General features: G+C 52.0%; 1 protein-coding gene across 2 annotated transcripts in view; it reads right to left on the reverse strand.

Annotated features, from left to right (window-relative positions):
- The window catches only part of LOXL2 (lysyl oxidase like 2), a 101,751-nt gene that overhangs the window by 3,376 nt on the left and 76,252 nt on the right, over window positions 1–22,123 (reverse strand). For both annotated transcript variants that reach the window (XM_080673937.1, XM_080673936.1), the window contains exons 7-12: window positions 18,045–18,196; window positions 12,610–12,777; window positions 10,621–10,783; window positions 8,678–8,921; window positions 2,741–2,856; window positions 1,500–1,636 (exon numbers count right to left, since the gene is read on the reverse strand). In XM_080673937.1, coding sequence (XP_080530063.1) covers window positions 1,500–1,636; window positions 2,741–2,856; window positions 8,678–8,921; window positions 10,621–10,783; window positions 12,610–12,777; window positions 18,045–18,196 — 980 coding nt within the window. The remainder of the gene's footprint in view (window positions 1–1,499; window positions 1,637–2,740; window positions 2,857–8,677; window positions 8,922–10,620; window positions 10,784–12,609; window positions 12,778–18,044; window positions 18,197–22,123) is intronic.

Here is a 22,123-nt window from a genome sequence, read left to right on the forward strand (position 1 = left end):
ATGGAGCCACCTCAGTCTCGGGCCTGCTTGCCCCCACCCCCACCTCCACCCCTGCCACATGCAGCATTTCTGATGTCTGCATGTGGATCCACATGGGAATGGGGAGGGCTGCACTGCTGAAGCTTCGTGTCTACACCAAGGGAAATATTCTTCCCCATTAATCAGAGGCATTAACGTGCCCACAGTGCATTAATTTGTGGATTGTATAGTTCAGGGGTCGAGAACGCAGAGTATAGAGTAGATGTGAGCTGGGTTTGCCTGGCTGTCAGATGAGTAACAGTGATGGCCATCACTGGTGATGACACGAGACAGTGCCTGCCATTGGTCTCCACTGGGCCAGTCATTACACAGAGGGCACTCGTCAGGACAGAATGCACGATGATGATACACACTCGCCCAGCAAAGTGACAGCAAACCTCAAACGCAAGCTGCCCTCCACGGCGTACGTGCAGACACAGAGGTTCCGCTTTTGAAACACAGAGCTCTGCCCTTTGGCGGGGCCTTGCCAAGTCTGCGGTTTTGGGCTTGTGGGTGGAAAAGGGCTTGGCTGTCTGATTTCTAGCCTCTGAAATTGCCCAGGGAGACTCTTAAAGCCCCTCTGGGTTACTTCTCTGCAGGTGTTGGTTCATCCCAGGGCTGCCATTGGGCGGGGACTGTGGGCCAGGCCCTGGGCTGGCTGAGTGCCCCCTGGGGAAAGCTTTCAAGGCACAATGACACATTTCTAGTCACCTACTTTGCCACCCATGGGGCAAGCTGGAAAGCAAGACGGGTGGGGAAAATGAGAGGGTGTGAGGAAGCCTGTGCGGGCACAAGTGCACCTGTGCACCAGGAGGGGAGACCCAGGGCGGGGCTTGTCTCCCCACCGGTCAGGGCCCTGGCTGGAGCATAAAGCCATTTGCAGGAAGGTGGGGGGCCTAGCCTCCTTGGTTCCTTTCCAGGACTGGCCTTCCCCCCGGACTGAGTACGTGGAAGTCCTGGCAAGTGGCCACAGTCACTGGACAGGTTGTCTCTAGTGCCAGACATGCTCCCGTTATAACAGCCTTTTTCTGTGACTGCTTTCAGCCTTGACAGCACAGACCAAGGCAGGGGGAGGACTCCGGGAGAAGCCCGGTGGAGGTGAGAGTGCAGCTCCAAAGGGAGCAAACAGGGCTGGTGGCCTTAGCGTCTGTGGGACAGATTCCTGACCTGAGGACCACATTTGGCTGCAGATGCATTTTGATTTGAAAGCACCAGATGTTAAGTGAACTGAGTGCCACTGTCTCAGGTCTGCAGTCCACCTCCCGCCCCCTGCCCTGCCCCAGCCTGCCTGCCTCACATACTCAGGCTCCCGGACTGAGCACACAGGCCTCTGGGCGCAGGACTCCTGCACTTTAGACAGCCTGGCCTCAATGTATATGTGTTTGTTTGGGCACCAACGGAAAGGAGGCTGCCTTCCCCTCCCTGGGCAAAAGACCCTTCCTTCCATGAGCAGGGGCCCAGGCGCCTTCCGACGCCCTCACCTGAAACAGGTAGTCTCCAGGCGGCACGTCGGTGATGTCCACCCACTGGCAGTCGATGTCATGGCGGTACACATCCCAGCAGCCCATGGTGATGCCCTGCTCGCCAAAGTTGGCACACTCGTAATTCTTCTGGATGTCTGCAGGCAGGTGCCGAAGGAACCCCAGTCACCATGCACACGTGGTGCCTCCGCCCTCTGTGCCACCCCCACCCCCACAGGACCCTAAACAGCCCTGCTGGGTGCGTGACATCCCCAGACCCCACCCTCAGCGTCTCACTTCCTTCCCCAAGCCCCCACCTCTAATCTCAGCTTCATCAGGGCTCAGCATGCCACCCCATTGTGTGGTGTCTGACCCTCTCTCCTTTCAATAGAATCCCTTACCCAATTTTCTACCCACATCCCAGTCAGGGCCCCCCTCCTCCACGAAGCCTTCCCTGGCCACTGTGGCCCACCTTGGCCTTTCTGAGGAACCACTGGCCTGGGAATGCAGCACACGCTTGTCGAGAAAGCCCTGACATTTAATGTTTAGCTTCTTGTGGGGGCATCTCGTCTCTGTCTGGACAATCAGCACTTGAATTTGGGCTCAGGTCTGGTTTGTCTGTCTGACCCTTACTGGGTCAGCGGCTCATATGGCACACAGTAGGTGCTCAAAACCCACTTGTGTGGTCTCATGGCGCATCAGTGGCAGCCACATTTATTGAGAGGCTGCCACGTCAGGCACTACTCCATGCACTGGGTGTGCCGAGAAGAAGCCCGTGTCTCTCCTTAAAGAGCCCCAGGCATGCCGGGATGGCAGGTGTGCCCACAGTCCCGGTGGGTGGCCTCCCAGCAGTGTGAGCAGGGTGCTGCCTCTGCCTGGGGGAGCTGAGAGTCTGGGAGTTGAAGACGGGCTCATTTGAGCTTGAACTTGAAGGGTAAGAGCCTGTGGGGCAGGGGCACTTGGTATTGGGACACAGGGAGAATGGCTGTGGCAGCCAGAGTGGGAAGGGACTCTGTCTCTGGTCCAAGGGTTAGAGCCTGACCAGTGCCCATCAGCATAACTCTGGGGGACCCTGGTGCCTTTACAGCCAGGCCTTGCCCACACCCAACCCCAAGCATAGCCTGGAAGCCCCCACAGAGAAAGGTCACGTGGGGAGTCAGCAGTGGCCAGAGTCCAGCATCACACCTGGGCGCTGGGCTGGGTGGGCACTGCTGTTAGGGCATGGCGTCCCTCTGCAGCCCCCAGAACCCCCACAAAGATACCTCCTTCACATTCCGTGTCCTCCAAGCAGAAGCTGGCCTTGTGGCCCTCTGCCACCTTGGTGCCATTGAGGTTCAAGAGATCGTAGTGGGTGAACACTTCCATGCTGTGGTAGTGCCTGGGGTGGGAGACAGGGCCGGGGAGTCAGTTTGGGGGGCAACTGCCACCTGCTAGCAACTGCCTGGCTGGCGATTTGCTTGTGGGGACACCTTGAGTAGCGTGGTCCAAAGGAATGGCTGGTGGGAGAGGAGGGGTGATGGCATAAGGTGGTACCAGGGTGTTTACGTGGGGTCCAGAGTGGGGCAGCAGCTTCTGGGCCTCAGTTCTCTCATCAGCTAAATGGGAATAATAATGAACGGAATGCATGGGGTGCTGGAATTAGTGAGATGAATGGATGCACAGGGCCTGGCATACAATAAGTCCAATAAACTAAGTTATCTGTTCTGAGTGCCTCTAACACCCCCCTCCCCCGCCCCCTGAGCACTCCAGTGGCTCTCACAGCCCATTCCTATTTGGTACCCATCCCGCAGACTAGTAAAAGTTACTGTTTGGTGTTTTTGAGAACTTTTTAAAGTGGGAATATGGTAGAGAGGCAAAGAAGAGGATGGGGAGGGTCCGTGGAGTAGGGGAGAGGCAGAGGAGCAGGCCCTAACGTGTCCCGGGGACAGGCCGGCAGGAGCGGGAGCAGGGTGCAGGGTGGTCGGCCACAGCTGGAAGTGAGCAGCAGGAAGTCTGTGCTCCCTGCAGGGAGCAAATGCCCACGAGGGGCCAGACCGCTGTGTAGGGAGCGAAGCAGAGGATGGGTTGCTGTGCAGCCGGCTCCCTGTTTACATACAGCGCCCCTTCTCGCCGGGCGGGGATGGGAGGAATTAAGAACAGATGCAGATTCCTGGAAAGTGATGCATTCGGTGCAGAGCGCACGAGGGGAAACGTGGCTGCAGGCACTGGCTGGCCCGGCCGTCCTGAGTGGCAACGTGTGTGTCACAGTCTGTAGCTACCGAACACGCTTGTCTCCCTCTCACAGGGGACATCTGGGGGACAGGGGAAATGGACAAGGTGCCAACGCATGGGAGCAGAAGCACTTGCGTGGCCTATGCGTGACCAGAGCTGTCTCCTCGGGAAGAGAGAATGGTAACATGACCCCGCCTCAGGAGTAGGATAGAATCCGGCAGGAGACCTTGCAGAAATGCCTGACCCTCGGCTGTGACAGAGGTGTACTCAGTACCTGTCCACTCTCTCCTTATTGCTAACCTTCCCCTTAATAAGAGGAGGAGTATTTTTATTATGACCATTCCTGCGGTTATTCCCAGGCCCATGGTAGCGTCTCCTCGCCCAAGCTGCCCTGGCTGGCCTCAGGCTCCCTCCGCTGGAACTGGTGCAGCAGAGGACCGAGGGAAGAGGGGAATTAGAAGGGTAGCTTTTCAGAGAGGAAATTAGAGGTTCTTTTCCTTTTCTTTCTGTGTTTGCCTTTGCTGAAAATAGTGTCATAAGTTCCTTCACTGGGCTTTTCCCAGGTCACTCATGTTTCTGGGTAAACGAAGCCGAGCCAGGGCCACTGGCACAGTCATAAGGACACATTTTGTGGCAGCTGAGCGATGACTCTGAAAGTCTCCTTTGGCCCCTTGGAAGAGCAAGATGAGGCCGAGGTCTGACTCATTGCCTAAAACATGTCTGCATCTTTCTGAGAACAGCTTCTGTTACCCTGTTTACCAGCTGGAAGACGGAGGGGAAATAGGTTTATGTTCCGTTGTCTAAACAAAACTCAGACGGAGACCACAGACACACTGTTGTGAGGCTGACCGCCTCCCGCTCCCCCTGCCTCTGCAAACTTGATTTAAGTCTTCCCCAGCTCTTCAGTTTCCCCCCATGAACCCCGGGAATGGAACATCTGGTTTGAGCCTCCCAGCTGTAGCTCGCTGCAGCCCGGAGCTGCTCTGCCTTGCCTCTCCAGCATGTGGACACCACCCCTGGGCCATGTCTCCCTCCCAGCTGGCTGGCTGGAGGGCCCAGGGCACCCCACCTATCACCCATGCATGCCCCACCCCAGAAGGTGGGGAGGTGCATCCTGGTAATGAGGGTATATACCTCCTCTCCCCCGGTTGAGGTACCCTAAACTTGGACACCTGAGAGGAGGGGTAAAAATAGGAAAACTTCACTTGGAAAGAATACCAGAACACTAAGGAGACAGACTAATGTGACCCTTGATGGAGGCCATTGTAAGCTGGATAAAGGAAGGATGGCCTTCTGCCAAAAGACTCAAGCCCAGTGTTCAAGGACACGATGCTCACGGAGGAAAGAGGTGATGAATGCATCCTCCATGACAGACAAAACTGGACCAGATGCCTGGCTGGTGTGGCTCAGTGGTTGAGCATCGACCTATGAACCAGGAGGTCATAGTTTGATTCCTGGTCAGGACACATGCCTGGATTTGGGGCTCCATCCTATATAAATTAATATATATATATATATATATATTAATCCTCACCTGAGGATATTTTACCATTGAATTTTAGACAGAGTGGAAGAGAGGGGGAAAGACAGAGAGAAATATCAGTATGAGATAAACACATTGATTGGTTGCCTCCTGCACGTGCCACGACCACATATATTTTTTAAAAATTGGACCAGAGAAAGGTGGGAGGCTTGGGCATATTCTTTGTTATCCTAGGTCCTATTGGGGACTCAAATAAAAGTTTCACCCAGAGATCAGTGCACATCATAGAGGAGCAGTTTTCACTCTCCATCTTTTCCCACACCAGCCACCTGCCCCCTGTGCCCCAGAATGGACAGTCCTGGCTGGTGCAGCTGTGGTGGGACAGTGCTCCTGTCCCCATTTCAGGGTGTGTTCCAGTCTCAGGAGGTGCTGCCACATGGACAGGGACCCCTCCGCTCACTCCATCCTGCCTTCCCGACATGCTGGGCAGCCCCCCAGCTGGAACAAAGCCCCACAGATGTGCTGAGGGCCTGAACTTAGCTCGCTGAGGCCACATCACATCTGGGGCTTTGACCCAACTTGGGAGCTGCTCCACACATGGGGGAGGCAGGTGGGGCAAACAAAAGTCTCCCCTTGCCCTGGCCGGTTTGGCTCAGTGGATAGAGCGTCGGCCTGCGGACTGAAGGGTCCCGGGTTCGATTCTGGTCAAGGGCACATGCCCGGGTTGTGGGCTCTATGCCCGGTGGGGGCATGCAGGAGGCAGCCGGTCAATGATTCTCTCTCATCATTGATGTTTCTATCTCTCCCTCTCTGAAATCAATAAAAATATATTTAGAAAACAAACAAACAAAAACACACAAAAGTCTCCCCTTTATAGCAAAGCCACCCCTGACTCGAGGGCTGGCCCCTTGGAGGGATGTCTGCCTTCCTGCCTCTCCAGCTCCCGGCAGCTCTCCTGGGCTTCCCCACAGTGAAGGGCAGCCCCGAGACAGCTCTGTGTCCTGGTGCCCAGCTGGATCTGGCCCCTGTAAAGCTGTGCCCGATTAGGAGGTTTGGCCCCTCTCCCTGGGGGCGCGAGAGGCGGGAGGGGGCCTCTTCAAGATCATCAACCAGGGGCCATGCATGTGAGAGAGCATGACACAGCGCATCGTCCTCTGTGTCTGGCAGGCGAGGAGACTGCTGTGGGGTCAAGCTCTGTGTCATCTTGGGGCTTTCAAAGAACAGGGCCCTGTTTCTCATTGTAGGACCAATTCAACTGGGAGCGATGGTTTTCCTCATTTGCACTAATTTGAACCAGGGTTCTCAACTTTGGATCCAGAGATGGGCTCAGAGTATCTGTAGATCTGCTAAGCCAGGATGTTAAATATTCTAGAAAAAATAATTTTTTTGAGTGGAGGAAGGGCTAGTTTTCATCAGACTCCCAAAGGGACCCCATAAAGGTCTGGGGCCAGGAGTCCTATAGAAAAAGGCCTCCTGCAGAGTCCCCAGAGCTCTGGGGGCTGGGTGGGGCTCTCACGCTCCCCGGATCCTAGGGCCACAGGTTCTCAGTTCTAGACCAGCAGGGGAGGTCTGAAGGGACACATGCTTAGCCACATGTTCTTCCCCGCCCAGCCTCCCAAAACATTTACTGGAACATGTGTAAGCAGGGAAATGACGGACCCCTGGAGAAGCGGGGGCGGGCGATCGGAGCAGCGCTTCCACGACGTCCCCTCGTGCTTTCTCAGAGGAGAGCCAGCATATGTCTCACAGACACTCAGCCATGTAATGTCTGGGTGGACCGTCATATGTGGGGCAGAGGTGCAATTATCTCCCACTTATAGATGCACAGGCGGCCTGCTGGCCCAGGCCTCCTCCACGTGTTCCCCACGGAAATCAGGCACCAATGCGGTCATGACTCTCATTTTACCCTTTGCCTTCCACCCTGCACTGACATGCTTCTGTATGGAAAACACAAGTTCTTTGGCTGATGACAACTTTCAGAACATAGGGACAGTCCTTATAAAGGAAAACTGGCAACCCTATGTTCTGCCCTAGTCTTTTCTTTCGAAATGAGTTGAACAACTCTATCTCCAAGCTGATTCGAATGTGACTAGGCCATCAGTTGTCCCGTGATAAAGCAGACAGATTTCTGATGAAGGGTCAGCAGAGGGGACAGAAAGAGCACACACGTTGGGGTCAGATAGGCCCGAGTTGGGTTCCCTGCCCAGTAACTTCTTGTGTCACACCAACACGGAGCCTCCGTTTCCTTACCCCTGAAAATGAGGGTGCACCCTCCTGGGGCCAGGAGTCCTATAGAAAAAGGCCTCCTGCAGAGTCCCCAGAGCTCTGGGGGCTGGGTGGGGCTCTCACGCTCCCCGGATCCTAGGGCCACAGGTTCTCAGTTCTAGACCAGCAGGGGAGGTGCACCCTCATTTTCAGGGGTAAGGAAACGGAGGCTCCGTGTTGGTGTGACACAAGAGGGGGTCCCTAACAGTGATCACCACATTATAGGGCAGGAAGGACGCCTGGAGATGAGTTAGACCGGGCTTCTCAGACGGTGGTGTGCACACAAGCGCGTGGCGATCCTGTTAAATTAGATTCCAATGCACCGGGCCCCGGGGTGTAGCAGTGACAGCAGACACGCCACGCCAGCCCATGTCCTCGCTGTGAGAAGCGGGGACCACGTGCCAAAGCTCTGCTGTGTAGATGGGATTCTGAGGAGAGAGATGGGCACGCACTGGACCCATGCCTGGGCCTGCCTCCCTTCCTTTTCAAAAGTGTGCTCCTTCTGTTCCCTCTACCTGCCCAGCCAGGTCTGAGCAGGAAAACACGAACAAGCAGGGGCAGCAGGCTCTGAATTAGAGTAAGAATCAAGGCAAAGAAAAAAAAAAAAAAAAGGAAAATGCAGGAGATGAATGAGGTGGCTTCTGTTGGCACCAGCTAGAGCTGGCTCCAGGATTTCACTCTGCTCTTGTCCAGGAATTATAGCCCTGGGATCAGACCCACAGACTGGGGCCTGGAAGGGACAACAGAGGTCCTGGGTAATGTGGCCCAGATGTCCTGACATCACACAGCTTGTTAGAGGCACAGCGGGGTTGAGAGACCAGGTCTCTGGACTCCTGGGGCTAGAACGCTTATCTCCAAACCCACGATCTCCCTAGAAATATTTAAAACACATACTGGTGTTTAAAATATATCTCTAAATGAACCTAGAGTCCAATCATTGCAGATCCCCAAGCACCCTGTAGAGGACCCACCTCCTGTGGACACACTTAAACACTGTTGACAGGCCCATGGAAGGGCATGGGGTACTCAAAACGAAGTCTCTTTCCTAATGTTAGAGGCATGGGAGGCTCCGGGAAGGGCAGATGGGCCAGGGCAACTGGAAGTGGAGAATGGCAGCCCAGTGGGGCAGACCGACTCCCTCCAACTTAGGAAAACCGGCCCCCTGGACTGGGAGGTCTCTCTCTGGGACCCTGTGATTCTCCGTCCCATCTGGGCCTTGCAGACGGAAGGGAGGCCTCACCTGTGGCAGTCATGCCAGATCCACGCATGGCGGCCATTCTTGGGCCGGAAGTCGGACTGGCCGTTGTTGTGGATCTGGGAGGAAAAGCGCAGCAGCCGCCGGTGGCCCGTGGTGGGGTTGGTCTGGGCAGCCGAGGCCGAGAGGCAGTTCTCCTCCATGGCGCACTGGAGTATGAACATGGGCCGGTCCTCCAGGTAGGTGCTCTGCTGGACAATCTCCGCATTGAGGACCAGGTCAGGGGCGGCTGCGGAGGGCAGACACTGCGCTCAAGCAACACCCGAGACCCCTCACCCTTCTCAAGTATTTGACTTCTGATTCCTGAACTGAGACAAACCCCCGTCCCTGTCTAGCACCACCTTCTGGAACTGACTGGTGGTCTCCCTCTCTCAAGGTCACCTTCCTTGAGGAACACCAGCCCACATTCCTCTTCCCCTTCTCTGAGTGTCCAGTTGGACATCTCGGCTGGTATCAGTGCAGTTGGGCAAAACGTTGGAAATTGTGCAATCTTCAATGGGTCCATTAGGATTCGTTATATCACTCTCTCTACTTTTGAGTAGTTTGAGATTTCCCATAATGGAAAGCAAATAATAATAAGGATGATGACAAACAATAACAATGTTCTCTCTACCCAAAAAGAACCCTCTTATACGTGGGTCTGATTCTTTTGGGAGTGATACAGATCTGTTTTCCAACCTGTGTAATAGTGTATGTAGATTTAGTCTTTTTGCCAATATCTACTTTTCTTTCATCTGCTTTTATTTTATGCTACCTTGAGTTTTATTTAGGTTTATGTTATCTAAATGTCCTTTTTTTTTTTTTGGCGGGAGGAGGTGTGTTTCAGATATAAATGAATTAATAAGCCAGGACAGCGGTGAGACCGCTTCTCGCTGCTTGGATGTATTCCCCCAGGGGACTGTACGGGCGATGATCTCAGGCTCTCCTCTCAGACAGGATGCAATAGCTTGGGATGTCTGCCCAAAGAAGCCAGCGCTGGCATCCAGCGTCCTGCCTTCACAAGGCAGAGGAAATGCTGAGTGAGTCTTAAAGGGGTTGATTAGAGAATTGAACTGACTGAGCTCAAGGTTTAATCTTCTCCCTCGTTCTCCGTGATGGTAAATGACAGTGCATCATTTTTTATCAAGCACCTGCATATATTCATTGTCATGTTTAATTTTTAGTTCCTAGAAAAAAACAACTGTAGATCATAGTGGTTAACTAACTTTGCCAAGATCAGCAGTAAGTGGCAGGCGGGGTCTGGTCTCAGATCCCGGGCCTCTCCTGCCTCCCTGATTCACGAGGGAGTGGTTTTACAAGGCCAGGGGTGGGGAGAGTGGAGTTTGGGGATCAGGAGATGACAGGGCCTTGGGGCCATCCTCTGGTCCTCTCTCTCAGCATGGGAGGGAGACTTCACACCCTCGGTTATTCTGAATCCTGGCAGGGCTTCCCCTTCTATAGTTTCAGTCTTTCTAGAATGCCCAGGGAGTCACCAGGAAGCAAAATCACCTCCAGGCTGCACAACAGAAAACGACCTACAGAGGAGGGCGGATGGAAGAAAGGTAGTGGCGTGCGCCGAGCACCTAGCATGGGCTTCATGTTTGCTAACCTCAGAACCATCCTCCTGCTAAGAGCAAGGAGTTCTCAGCCACATAATTTGCCCAAGGTTGCTTAAAGAGTCTACAGTGGCCCTGAGATTCAAACCCAAGGCCCCAGACACCTTGGTTACTCCCTAACCCTAACCCACCCTGCCATCAAGCAAGGTTCTCTGGGTGGGTTTGGGGGAGTCCCTTTTGCCCCCACCTTCCCAATAACAAGAATTAACCTCTTCGTTCCTTTTTCGCTCAGCCAATGACAGAGGGCCCAGAGCCTTGCAAGGAATAACCATTGAGACTCTGGTCCTTTCCTGGAGCCCGGCAGGGAGGGTGGATCCGACCCCCAGAACTCACTTTCTGAGCAGGCGACTCCAGCCCCATATTGTATCCCGCCCTGAGGGCAGGCCACGTCCTCATCCTGGCGACAGTGTGCCAGGGACAGCTCCGTTCCCGAGCACTTCACTCCGCTCATGACCACTTTGTTGGCATTGATGTTTTCCTGCCAATACCAGGTCTCCTGGGGAATCAACAAAAGAAATGGCCAGTATGTCACCTCGAATGGTCACTTTCTCATATTCTATCATCGTTCAGCCTCACAAAAGTCTCAACGCTTTATGATCCCATTTGCCAGATGGAGATAACTGAGGCACCAAGAAGCACTTACCCAAGCCATGCAGTTTGTTGTGGCAGAGTGAGTGAGAATCCAGGTCTTCTGACCATGGGAATTGGAGTCTGTCACACCCCCCTCTCCCCCTCCCTGCTCTGGAGACCATTGCTAAAGTAGCTTTGGTCAAACAACTGTTCAGTGCTGTGTGTGTCAGGAATGGCCAGCACCTGCAACTCATGCTGCCACTGACTTATCCTGAGCCCAGGGCAGACATTACTAATCAATCATGGCACTCTCCTCTGAGTCTGACTGGGATCTCAGAATCCTTCTCAACACAGTGCCCCAGAAAGACACCACCAATTGATCAGAACGGGCAGGAGAGAAGAAATGTATTCACATATGGCAGTGTTAGTTTGCTATCCATACATATAGAGAACCTGACTATACATCCCTCATCCTCTAGATAGAAAACTGGGGCCTTGAGAAGGGACAGGACTTGTAATCAGTGACAGATACCAGGTGCAGGCCCAATGTCCAACCCCAGCTGAGGCCCAGATGTCTTAGGAATGGGCTGATAAGGAACAAAAATAGCCAGACAGCCACTATGTGTAATGAGCACTGTTTCCTACTCTCCTGAGAGAAACAGAGCGCCCTGGCTTGTCATAGGCAGTATTAGCAGAGACGCTGTGCTGCCCAGGAAGCCGGCTCCCAGAGGGTGCGGTGCCAGAGGCCACGGGGCAGCTCTGCTCCGGACTCACTGCCTTCCCGGACCTGGCCAGCAGTCAGGCTCAGCACGGCTGCCAGGCTTCTTCCAGGTCTTGCCCTTAGAATCCCTCTTCCCAAGCAGGGCCACCTGGGCATGGGAGCTGGAGCCAGGGTTAGCAAAGCGGGGGGCGGGGGTGCTCCAGCCACTTCCCTGCTCTGTGAGAAGCTTAAGGAAAGTAGAGCCGGAGTCCTATGGACCTGGGACTGTCCATTCCAAGTCACAGGAGGAAAAGTGAGGCCTGGAAAGGGGTTGTTGGGAGCACAGCTGGGAAGATTCCCAGCCTTCTGTCTCCTGCCCCACCCCAGCCTCTTTCTGACACGCTTCTACTCTGGGGGTGCCTGTTCCCTCACAGTAGGGTCCAGAGGGAATAATTTTTGAAGCCAAACGCTGCTTGTCTTTCTTCTGCTGCCTTTCAGGAGGGGCAGGAGCTTGGCTGCCCTCCGCTGAGTCACTCTCTTTGAGGAAGGGACCCAGGGAGGAAGGTGCAGCGGCTGTGAAAGGGTGCTGGACGGGTGTGGAAATTTAGCAGCCGATCAACCCGAGAATGCATGAGCAGGGGCTACAGCTGGGCCTCCCCGGGAGCAAGCTAAGGCTCAGGGCGTGTTGGGCCTTGGCCTGAGTGGTATCCACTACCCTGTAGGACTGGGTTGCTTCCCTCTGCAAAGGGCATAGAAGGGCCCCCCAAGATTAGCCCTTGGCCTAGGGTGAATCCCAGTGCAAACTGAGTGGACTGGGAAACCAGAGTCTAGGCCCTCACTCTGCAGCGGGAAAAAGCAGAGGGTGACCCACCCCGGGACTCAGAGTCGTGAGGGGCAGAACTGAGGCCGGGATGAGGTTGCTGCCTCCCACCCAGCCCATGGCACGTGGCTCTCCTCCTTCTGGGTGGCTGGGGAAGGTCCGTTGTGGGTGGGGACTGACTAGAGGCGGGAGGATCAGACTGGATGGAGGGGCTGAAGCCCGGGCTTCTCACCTGGAAGGCGTTGCTGGCGAACCCCAGGCCCAGCTGCCGGCAGACCACCATGGCCTCCACAATGCCCCAGTTCTCGCCGCACACGGTTCCCCATACAAGGGACCCATTCCTCTCCACCAGCACCTCCACCCGGCCCTCGAAGGGGTTTCGGCCCCCGTTCAGGCGCAGCTGTAGAGAGAAAGGCAGGCATGGTCACCAGGAGGGATGGAGAGGAATGCCACCAGTCCCAGTTCTCCCACACCACAAGGTCCTGCCTGGGACATTCGATTCCACAGCATCATCACCCAGAGCCATGTTCTCATACATTAGGTCCTGCCGCAGGCATCCTGGAGCCCTCACCTGTGTAGCCAGGAGGCCCCTGGACCACCACTGGGCACCACAGCAGAACCTGCCTCTTGGGAGGAGATGCCTCAGTAACCAAAGCTCAGGTCAGGTGCTTGCCTGGCTCCCCGCTGCTCCCCCGGAGTCCACTGGTGGGGAGCTGCTCTTAGAATCAGACACTTGATAGGACGTGCTCAGGGTCCCTAACATGTTAGAATTCCCCGAGATTTCTTCTGGAACCCTCTTCTCACACACCCTCTGCTTGGCTGGTTCCAGCTCCTGATCCTGTCTCCTCCCACAGTGCCCCCGGCTGCCCTCTCCACCAGGCACTCCCTTCTGGGACCAGTAGAGCTAACTGCCTATTTGATCATTACACTTGGTACCTCTGAGACTCCCAATCTGAACTTATCCTCTTTTCTCTTTCCACCTAAACCTGTGCTGTATCTTCTGCTTGTTCCCTATTTCAGCTAACGTCACTACCATCTGTCCCAGGGCAGCATACTTTGTATAAAGGCCAGCAGGTAAATACTTCAGGCTTTGAGAGCCTGTGCTCTCTGTGGTAAGCACATCTCTGCCATGTGGTGTGCAGGCAGTCCCGGACGACATGCAAATGACTGGGCGTGGCTGTGTTCCAATAAAGCTATATTTACAAACACAGGCAGAACGGTGGGTCTGGCCTGCAAGCTGTAGTCTGCTGATCTCTAATGCATTCTGTTATTCAAACCAGAAATCTGGGAAGCATCCTCAACATCGCCCGCCCTGCTCTCTCTCTTGTGCCCCACATCCTGGTGGAGTTTATCTCCCAAGTCTCTTTCCAGCCCACCTACTTCCCTCCCCCTTCTCCCAGGCACCACCATCTCTCGCCTCTACTCTAGCTTCCATCCCCGTCAAAGGAAAGAGAGAAACTTTTAATATAATTAATATAACTCACAGTATCCATGAGAAAGAAGCAAACCATGAGTCCAGAGAAGCCCATTCGACTCAGAAGCCAGTCGTTTTTAAGAAGCACCTGCTCCTGTCAATCCCCTGCTTAGAACAGGTGAGTGGCTTCCCAGGGCTCCACGGCTCTCCTCTGCCGCCTGTCCCATGTCTCCCTCATTCTTCTTCCCCGACCTCCAGGCACGTGGGCCTTCTTTCAATTTCCGTGGCTTTCTAACTTTCTTGACAATGTCCCACGGTAAGTCACACATTTCACATGGAAACCTACTATATACAGAGGCCCTTTCCTGGCTGATCTTGTTCCTCTTTCCAACTCCGTACCCACTGACATTCCCCTCCGATTGGGGTCAGTGCCCCTTACATTCTACAGCTCCCCGCTGTGGTGCAAGCCTGACCGTGGGTTTTCTCTTTGTGCAGGGCAAGCGCCTGCCTTAGGCTTTGATTACTGAGGTGTCTCCTTCCAAGAAGCCCATCTCAAATAAACACATTGCCAGCCATTCGACTAGATAAAGAGCAGGCCCCCTCTGCCCACGGGGCTCCTTGGTCTCAGAGATCTTGGTTGATTTTTATAACTGACCATTTGGGCCACTTGTTTTTTCTACCTGTGCTTTAAAATCCATCTCTTATTTTTACATCCAGCAATAAAAAGTGAGCCCACAGAATCCTCAGTCCCCACCCTTGACCCCAATAAAATCAGAACCCCCGCCCTGAGCGCTCTCTCTCTACCTGTGACCTCACTGTGTGGCCCCAAGTGTGCTGTGTAATTTCTGTTTTGTAAATAATAAACCTGTGTTTTTTCAAAAGTCTCTGATGGTTACAGCTGAAGGGCATCTTGTAATCATAATAAGAACCATAGGGATGCCAAAACCGGTTTGGCTCAGTGGATAGAGCGTCGGCCTGCGGATTGAAAGGTCCTGGGTTCGATTCCGGTCAAGGGCATGTATCTTGGTTGCGGGCACATCCTCAGTGGGAGGTGTGCAGGAGGCAGCTGATCGATGTTTCTCTCTCATCGATGTTTCTAGCTCTCTATCCCTCTCCCTTCCTCTCTGTGAAATATCAATAAAATATATTAAAAAAAAGAAAGAAAGAAAAAAGAACCATAGGGGCCAGTCCAACCACACACTGGCTACTGGTGGGCTGAGCCCAGCACCAAACACCTACACTTCTCCTTAGCACTTGTGATAGTTATACTTAAGCTACCTAACAATTTGTTTAAGGTCTGTCTCCTCTGCTAGAATATAAGATCCAAGGGCAGAGCTGATTTTGTCTGTTTTCCTGTGTGATCAATATCAAAGACAGCACCTCAGGAATGTTAGGTACTCCACAACTATTTTTGGAATGAATGAATAAATAATCAGCCTTACAAAATGAAAGCATGGACCAACCTATATGAGCTCAAGCAGGGAGATCTGACATTTGGGGAAGGGTTCTAAAAATGCAAACCTTAATCCAAATACAGTACCTTGCTACCATTCATGCTTCTAACAATTCACACCTCTGGGATAAGGCATGACACCTCCAGGAATCCTCAGCACGTTAAGCTGTCTGGTCAACAGTCCTTAGCAACAGCACAACAGCTGACCAATCCTTAGCTACAGCATGGCCCTTGGGATACAGGTCTTAATTCCTGTTATGGACTTAAGGCCTGCAAGGTCAATAGGTCAGCCGGCAAACAGACAAGCCAAGGGCAGCCACAATGTTCCATCGACCTCCCAGGGTTGTTGAGTAGATGAATAAAATGAGATAGTTCACGGACAGTGCTCAGACAGGACCTGGCGCTCAGGAAGTGCTCCAGAAATGTTAGGCACCCTCTTAGCAATGATCATTATCAGCTGGGAGTGCCATCAGAAAACAAAACGCTCCTCAGAGCAGATGGAAGGGCTCAGACAGGCAAGAGGCCTGGCCTTCAGGAGGCCGTCACTGGTCTTCCTGATGCCTCTGGCTCTGCTGTGGCTGGATAGACAACCAGTTCCAAGTCTGTGGCCTGCATTAGCCATTCCACAAAAAGTCAACTGATTTTTCTAGGAATTATCTCTCTTAGCTCCTTATTGCTAGAGGGGCAAACTGAAGCCTCAAAGAGATTAAGGAATTGGCTAGTGAGTGATTGTTATAAACTAACTTGTGGCCACCCCGCCCCCCCCATTCATACATTGAATTAATATGCTAATCCCTAATGTAACTGTATTTGAAGAGCCTTTCCAGAGGCAATTAGGTTAAATGAGGTCATATGGGTGGGGCCCTAATCCCCCTGACTGGTGTTCTTACTAGAAGAGGAAGAGACACCAGGGATGCACAAGCACAGAGGAAAGGCCACGTGAGGACACAGTAAGAACTAAAAGCCCAGGAGGGAGGCCTCAGGAGAAACCAACCCTGCCAGAACCTTGATCTTGGACTTCTAGCCTCCAGAACTATGAGACCATAAATTTTTATTGTTTAAACTACCCTCGTCTGTGGTATTTTGTTCTGCCAGTCCCAGCAAACTAACAGTGATAAAACTCAGGAGTCTCGATCATTTTGCCCAGTGTTGTTGCCAGTATGTTTGGGGGCCCTAAGCCGGCCACGCAGAAGCCTGACTATCTGCTGTGGCGAGAACTGGTGCAGCCCATAGGGATTTCTTTCAGAGGTGACTATCCTCATTCCCTTCCCAGGGGGTAGAAACAGCAGATCTAGGTGTAAAACTCTCCCACACTCTGTAGTTGAAAGCAGGGGCCACCTCCTGGAGCCTAGAGGGCCCCTGAAAGGGTGAGGACTGTTTGTGCTGGGAGTTTGGTGCCTCTGCTGGCATAACTGGGCCTGGCTCAGCAATTCCCACCATAAAATAGTTCTGGAAAATTTCACTTCCTTTGGCCCAGATCTTTCATTTGGGTTGAAAACCCTACTCCACCCAACTCCAATCTGTCTGAAGTGAATGGTGCCACAGCAAGCCAGACTTAGCGCAGTCGGCATTTACAGCTCTGTTATGGCTATCAGAATGCTGCTGGGCAATCACAGATGCCGGCCTTCCCGAAGCTGTGGGGCTGTGGTCCACACTCCTGCTCACACACCAGCAAATGTGTGGCTTGGCTGAGTGCTATTGGGTGCCCATTTTTGGCCTGTTGGGCAATGAGTTGCACAAGTTCAGTAGCACCTTTGGCATACTGGTGCCAAGGTCAAGAATCACTGTCCAAGCAGGAGCCCAGCTGGGGAATGGTCCTGCACCCCAATGTGTCCATGTTTGCTCATTTTTAAAATATGTATATTTTTATTGATTTCAGAGAGGAAGGGAGAGATAGAAACATCCATGATGAGAGAGAATCATTGATTGGCTGCCTCCTGCACGCTCCCTACTGGGGATTGAGCCTGTAACTCATGCATGTGCCCTTGACCGGAATTGAACCTGGGACCCTTCAGTCCACAGGCCGACGCTCTATCCACTGAGCCAAACCAGCTAGGGCCATGTTTGCGCATTTTAAAATATGCACTCAGAAAGCTCTTCCAACGTGCCACCCACCAGATGATGCACAGACTCGACTACACTCGTGGCATAACGAAGAACATCAAATAGGCTTCACTGGGCCTTTTGGTAACATTGGAGAGACCTCCTGGCAAAGAGGAAGTCATCTGTTGGCTACTCCTGTGGGCAAGGACATCCAAGCTAGGAGACACAATGTAGGTTTTCGAGGCCCTAACTCAGGACAGGAAGGTGTGTCTCTGACTTAATGCTGTTAAGATTTCCATTCTTTCCCTCTGGTTCCAAACATACTATCTGTACTGTGCTTATATCTGTGTGATTTGCAGATCTGCTGTCAATGTGGCTCCTCTGGGCCCGTGGTAAGGGCCCCTGCCAACGGTGTCACAGGTGCTGTAGACCTGGAGTCCCTCAGAAAGGACTGCCTTGCGATCACACCATATGTCCAGTCCCAGTGCAGGATGTGGCACCTGGCAGATGCTCAATGTCTGCCACTAAGGACAGTGGTGCTTATGCATATGTTTTCTTTTTGGCACATTTACAAGTGCTACGTGGCAATGTCCTGAATAGTGATGCAGCAGAGCCTGAGACCTTCCTGAGATCGTTGTCGGAGTACCCTCATACCACCTGTGAGAAACCTTCAGCGTGAGGCCAATGGGTCTGTAATTTCTGGAGCCTCAATGACCTAAACATGACAGGGTCCCATCTGTGTGTCCAGTCCCTTCACCTTCTTCTGGAAGCCCATGGCAGGGGTATTACATCTCACACCAGCATCCTCCTCATGGTTGCAGCCCTGGGACTCGGCATTGAACTTGCAGTCAATGATGGACTTCTCATTCCCAGTGCACTCGATCTCGTTGAGATGGATGGGTCCTATCCCTGGAGAAGAAAATAAACATGGGCTATGAGAGCTTCTGAAGGAAAGTTTCTGCAGTTGGCAAGAAAATCCCAGATAATAAGAACACTTCTCTCCCACCCTCAAAACTCTCCCAACTGCCTCCCATAGTCATCTCAATGACCCAGCCTTTCCTCCCTGGAGAGAATTGCTTCTTGTCTTGGGATCCTCTTCCTCTTTCTCTTAAATAAAGGAGACGAACTAGAAGATATCTAGGTTTCCTTCCCAACTTTCATCTTCTATGTGTTTATGAACCTTAAAAGGGTGACTCTCGCTGCATAGTCGGGGTCCCTTTATGAAGAGATGGCATGCTCAAATTGGATGATCTGAAGAAAGTTAGAAAAATACATTTTTACAATAAAGGTATGAACAGAGTGTAGTGACAGTCCAGTGCTCGGGGGCCACTAGCACTGGGCACAGATACCAGCCTAGACCTGCAGGAGTGAGGGGAGGATGCCAATATCTAAGCCAGGAGAGCAAAGAGCTGTGTGGAAAGGCATCTGAAAAGAGCTGTTACCCTTGGTTGAGGGACAGGGTGGCCACAGGGACCTTGCAGGGAGTAGAAATACCTGGCCTCTCTCTTCTCCCCATCTCCAGTCTGCTGCCAGTGCTCCCTGCTGGCCACACTCAAATGTGCCTCTTGATTTTATGCGTAAGGGTGGAGAGTGGAGCTGAAGGGGGTGATGGAAGAATACTGCAAATGACCTATGGTGAGCATTCAGGAAGCTCTCATACAGGCAGAGATAACAAGGGGGAAGCTTCCCATTGCTGGGGAGAAAGAATTCCCAGGCTGACCAGCATTCAGCTCAACTCAGCCACTCATCACGATGGATCAAAGCCCACTGTTCCCAGCTTTGGGCTGCATCGACTCCCATCTTGGTCCCTGGCCCGTCTGTGACCTTCTCCCTCTCCTGATCTTCACCACCTTCTTGACCCTCATCACTCGAACACCTGTTAAAACCTCCCATCTTTATGATGACCCTCCCCTGACCCCTGCACCTCCCTCTGGCCCATCACTTTCATCCCCGTCAGGGAGAATTTCTTGAGAACAACATCTGTTATCCTCTGCTTCCATTGCCAACAGTAGGATTGTCCCCAGTCTGTTTCCTCGCCAGCCTTTCCCCATCCCAGGAAAAGGCCCCTCCACCCACCTGGTTATTCTCACCAGAACCCAGAACTCATCTCTAGTACCGCCTCCTTTTTCACCAAAAGCAATCCATTACCACATTCTGTTCACTCCCCCAAAGCTGAGTGCTTTTGTTTTTTCACTTTGCTACAACACTAGTCCAACGCTGCCATCTCCCATTTGGATGAATTCAGTCTCTAGTCTTCCTCCCGTTTGTTTATTCCAAAGTATTTTCCACACCGTAGCCCAAGAGATTTTCTAATGCAAATGGAATTATGTCACTTCTCATCTTAAATCCCTGCAGTAGCTTCTCACTGCCTTAATGGTAAAATCCACAGTCATAGGCAGTCACCTCCATCTTTTACCACATTATATTAGGTCTTTGTGTAAGTGTCTGCCTCCCCCAGATGGCTTACCAGGCCCTGTGGAATCTGACCTCCACTTAGCCTCCTGGCTCTGCCAGCTCCTGGCCCTCAGCCATATGGTCTCCTGAGCCAAGTGTCTCCTCTGCATGGACCCCCTGCCTGGACTGTCTTCCTCCCAGTCCTCACCAGCTCACTCCTGCTCACCTTTCAGGGCTCAGCCTCAATGCCATTTCTTTGGAGAAGCCTTTCTGACCCCATCTAAGCTGGGTCTTCTCAGGAAGCCTCCCACTGAGCACTCTGCTTCACGTTCACTCACATGGCTCTCTGCTTAATGTCTGTCTGTCTCCCCATTAGGCCAGAGGGCCCACAAGAGCAGGCGCCATGTCTGTGTTGCTTTAGTTTCTTTTTATATTAGTTTTTATTTTAAATTGTTTTTTCACTTTGCTACAACACTAGTCCAATGCTGCCATCTCCCATTTGGATGAATTCAGTCTCTAGTCTTCCTCCCGTTTGTTCAGAGAGGGAGAGGGAGAGATAGACACATCAATGATGAGAGAAAATCATAGATCAGCCACCTCCTGCACACCCCCTACTGGGATTGAGCCCACAACTGACCAGGAATCGAACTGTAACCTCCTGGTTCATAGGTCAATGCTCAACCACCGAGCCACACCGGCCAGCCTCTGTGTTCCTTTTGTATTCTCAACCAGGCCCCGGCAAATAAGAAGTGCTGCAAATAGTGTCTGGATGGATGTTGACTCCACTGAGAACTTGTTGTATTTTGGCCTCTGTGCTAGGTGTTGGGGACTCATACATGAAGAAGGCAGACCCCTGCCATGAAGTGCTCAGTTAGTTTGTGGGGGAGGCAGAAACTTATGCAAGGACGTAATATAAAAGATGGAGGTGACTACCTATGATTTTTTAAAAAAATTCTCACCTGAGGATATGTTTTATTGATTTTAGAAAGAGAGTGAGAGAGAATACATCAAAGGGAGAAAGAAACATTAATTGGTTGCCTCCCATACACCCACAACCTATGGTGTATGGGATGCCCTGACCTGGAATTGAACCCTAAACCTTTCGGTGTATGGGATGACACTCCAACCAACTGAGCCACCCGGCCAGGGCCTACCTATGTTTTGAACCTAAAGGAAGGGCCTTTGGCTATGCCACGGGGTCTGAAGACACCAGTATCTAGGCTCACTGAGACCAAAAATTAAATTGTAAGAGCAACCCATGTTATAAAAGCCAAGTTCCATTTCCTTGGAAATTCATAAGTGATGAAGCCTACAATTCACTGGAGTTTTACAAAATTTACAAAAAACACATCTGTAACTATGGCTGGAAGCATCCAAGGACTCAGAGTGTAAAGGCTGTGACAAAATAGAGATCCTAAACAAGGCTCTTGAAGCAAGCGGAGTCCACAGCTCATGAATTAAGATGGGGAGAAAGAATTCCCAGGCTGACCAGCATTCAGCTCAACTCAGCCACTCATCACGATGGATCAAAGCCCACTGTTCCCAGCTTTGGGCTGCATCGACTCCCATCTTTAGTATTAGTTTATTAGGCTATTGTTGTGTTGGCGGTGTAGAAATGGGCAGCAACCTGGGACTCCAGTTAGATCAGGCAGAACCTGTTTGATGATTGTGAGAATCATGATGTTGGTGGTGATGATGATGGTGATGATAATGGTGGTGATGCTGATGGTAATGGTGTAATGATGGTGGTGATAATGGTGGTGCTGATGATGGTAATGGTATAATGATGGTGGTGGTGCTGATGATGATGGTAATGGTATAATAATGATGGTGGTGATTATGATGAGGATGACAGTGATGATGATGACATCTAATATTGAGCACTTACTCTGTGATGGATTCTGTCCTATACACATTGCTTCTATTAAATCATTTAATCATCACAACAACCCAATAAAATGAGGAAACTGGAGATGAAAGATTAAGTAACTGGCCCAATGGTAGGTATTATTTTCATTATTATTATTATTATATTATTTTGTTAATCCTCACCAGGGGATATTTTCTCCATTGATTTTCAGAGAGAGTGGAAGGGAAGGGGAGAGACAGTAAGAGAGAGAAACATTGATGTGAGAGAGACACATCAATTGGTTGCCCCCGCATGTGTTCCAAACAGGGCCGGGGATCAAGTCCACAACTGAGATACATGCCCTTGACTGGAATGGAACCCGAGACCCTTCAGTCCGCCGGCCAACACTCTGTCCACTGAGCCAAACCGGCTAGAGTTTTAGTATTAGCTCTTACATGTCATCACCTCTTTGTTAGTGTAAGTTATCTTTGGGGTTATATCATTTTCTCCACTTGAGATGAGCTCCTAGAGAACAGAAACAATTACTATAAATGATTATGGAATAAGTACATTCTCCATTGCACCGTGCAGCC

Source organism: Plecotus auritus (genome assembly GCF_963455305.1).
Source record: "Plecotus auritus genome assembly, chromosome: 6".
Taxonomy (NCBI): domain Eukaryota; kingdom Metazoa; phylum Chordata; class Mammalia; order Chiroptera; family Vespertilionidae; genus Plecotus; species Plecotus auritus.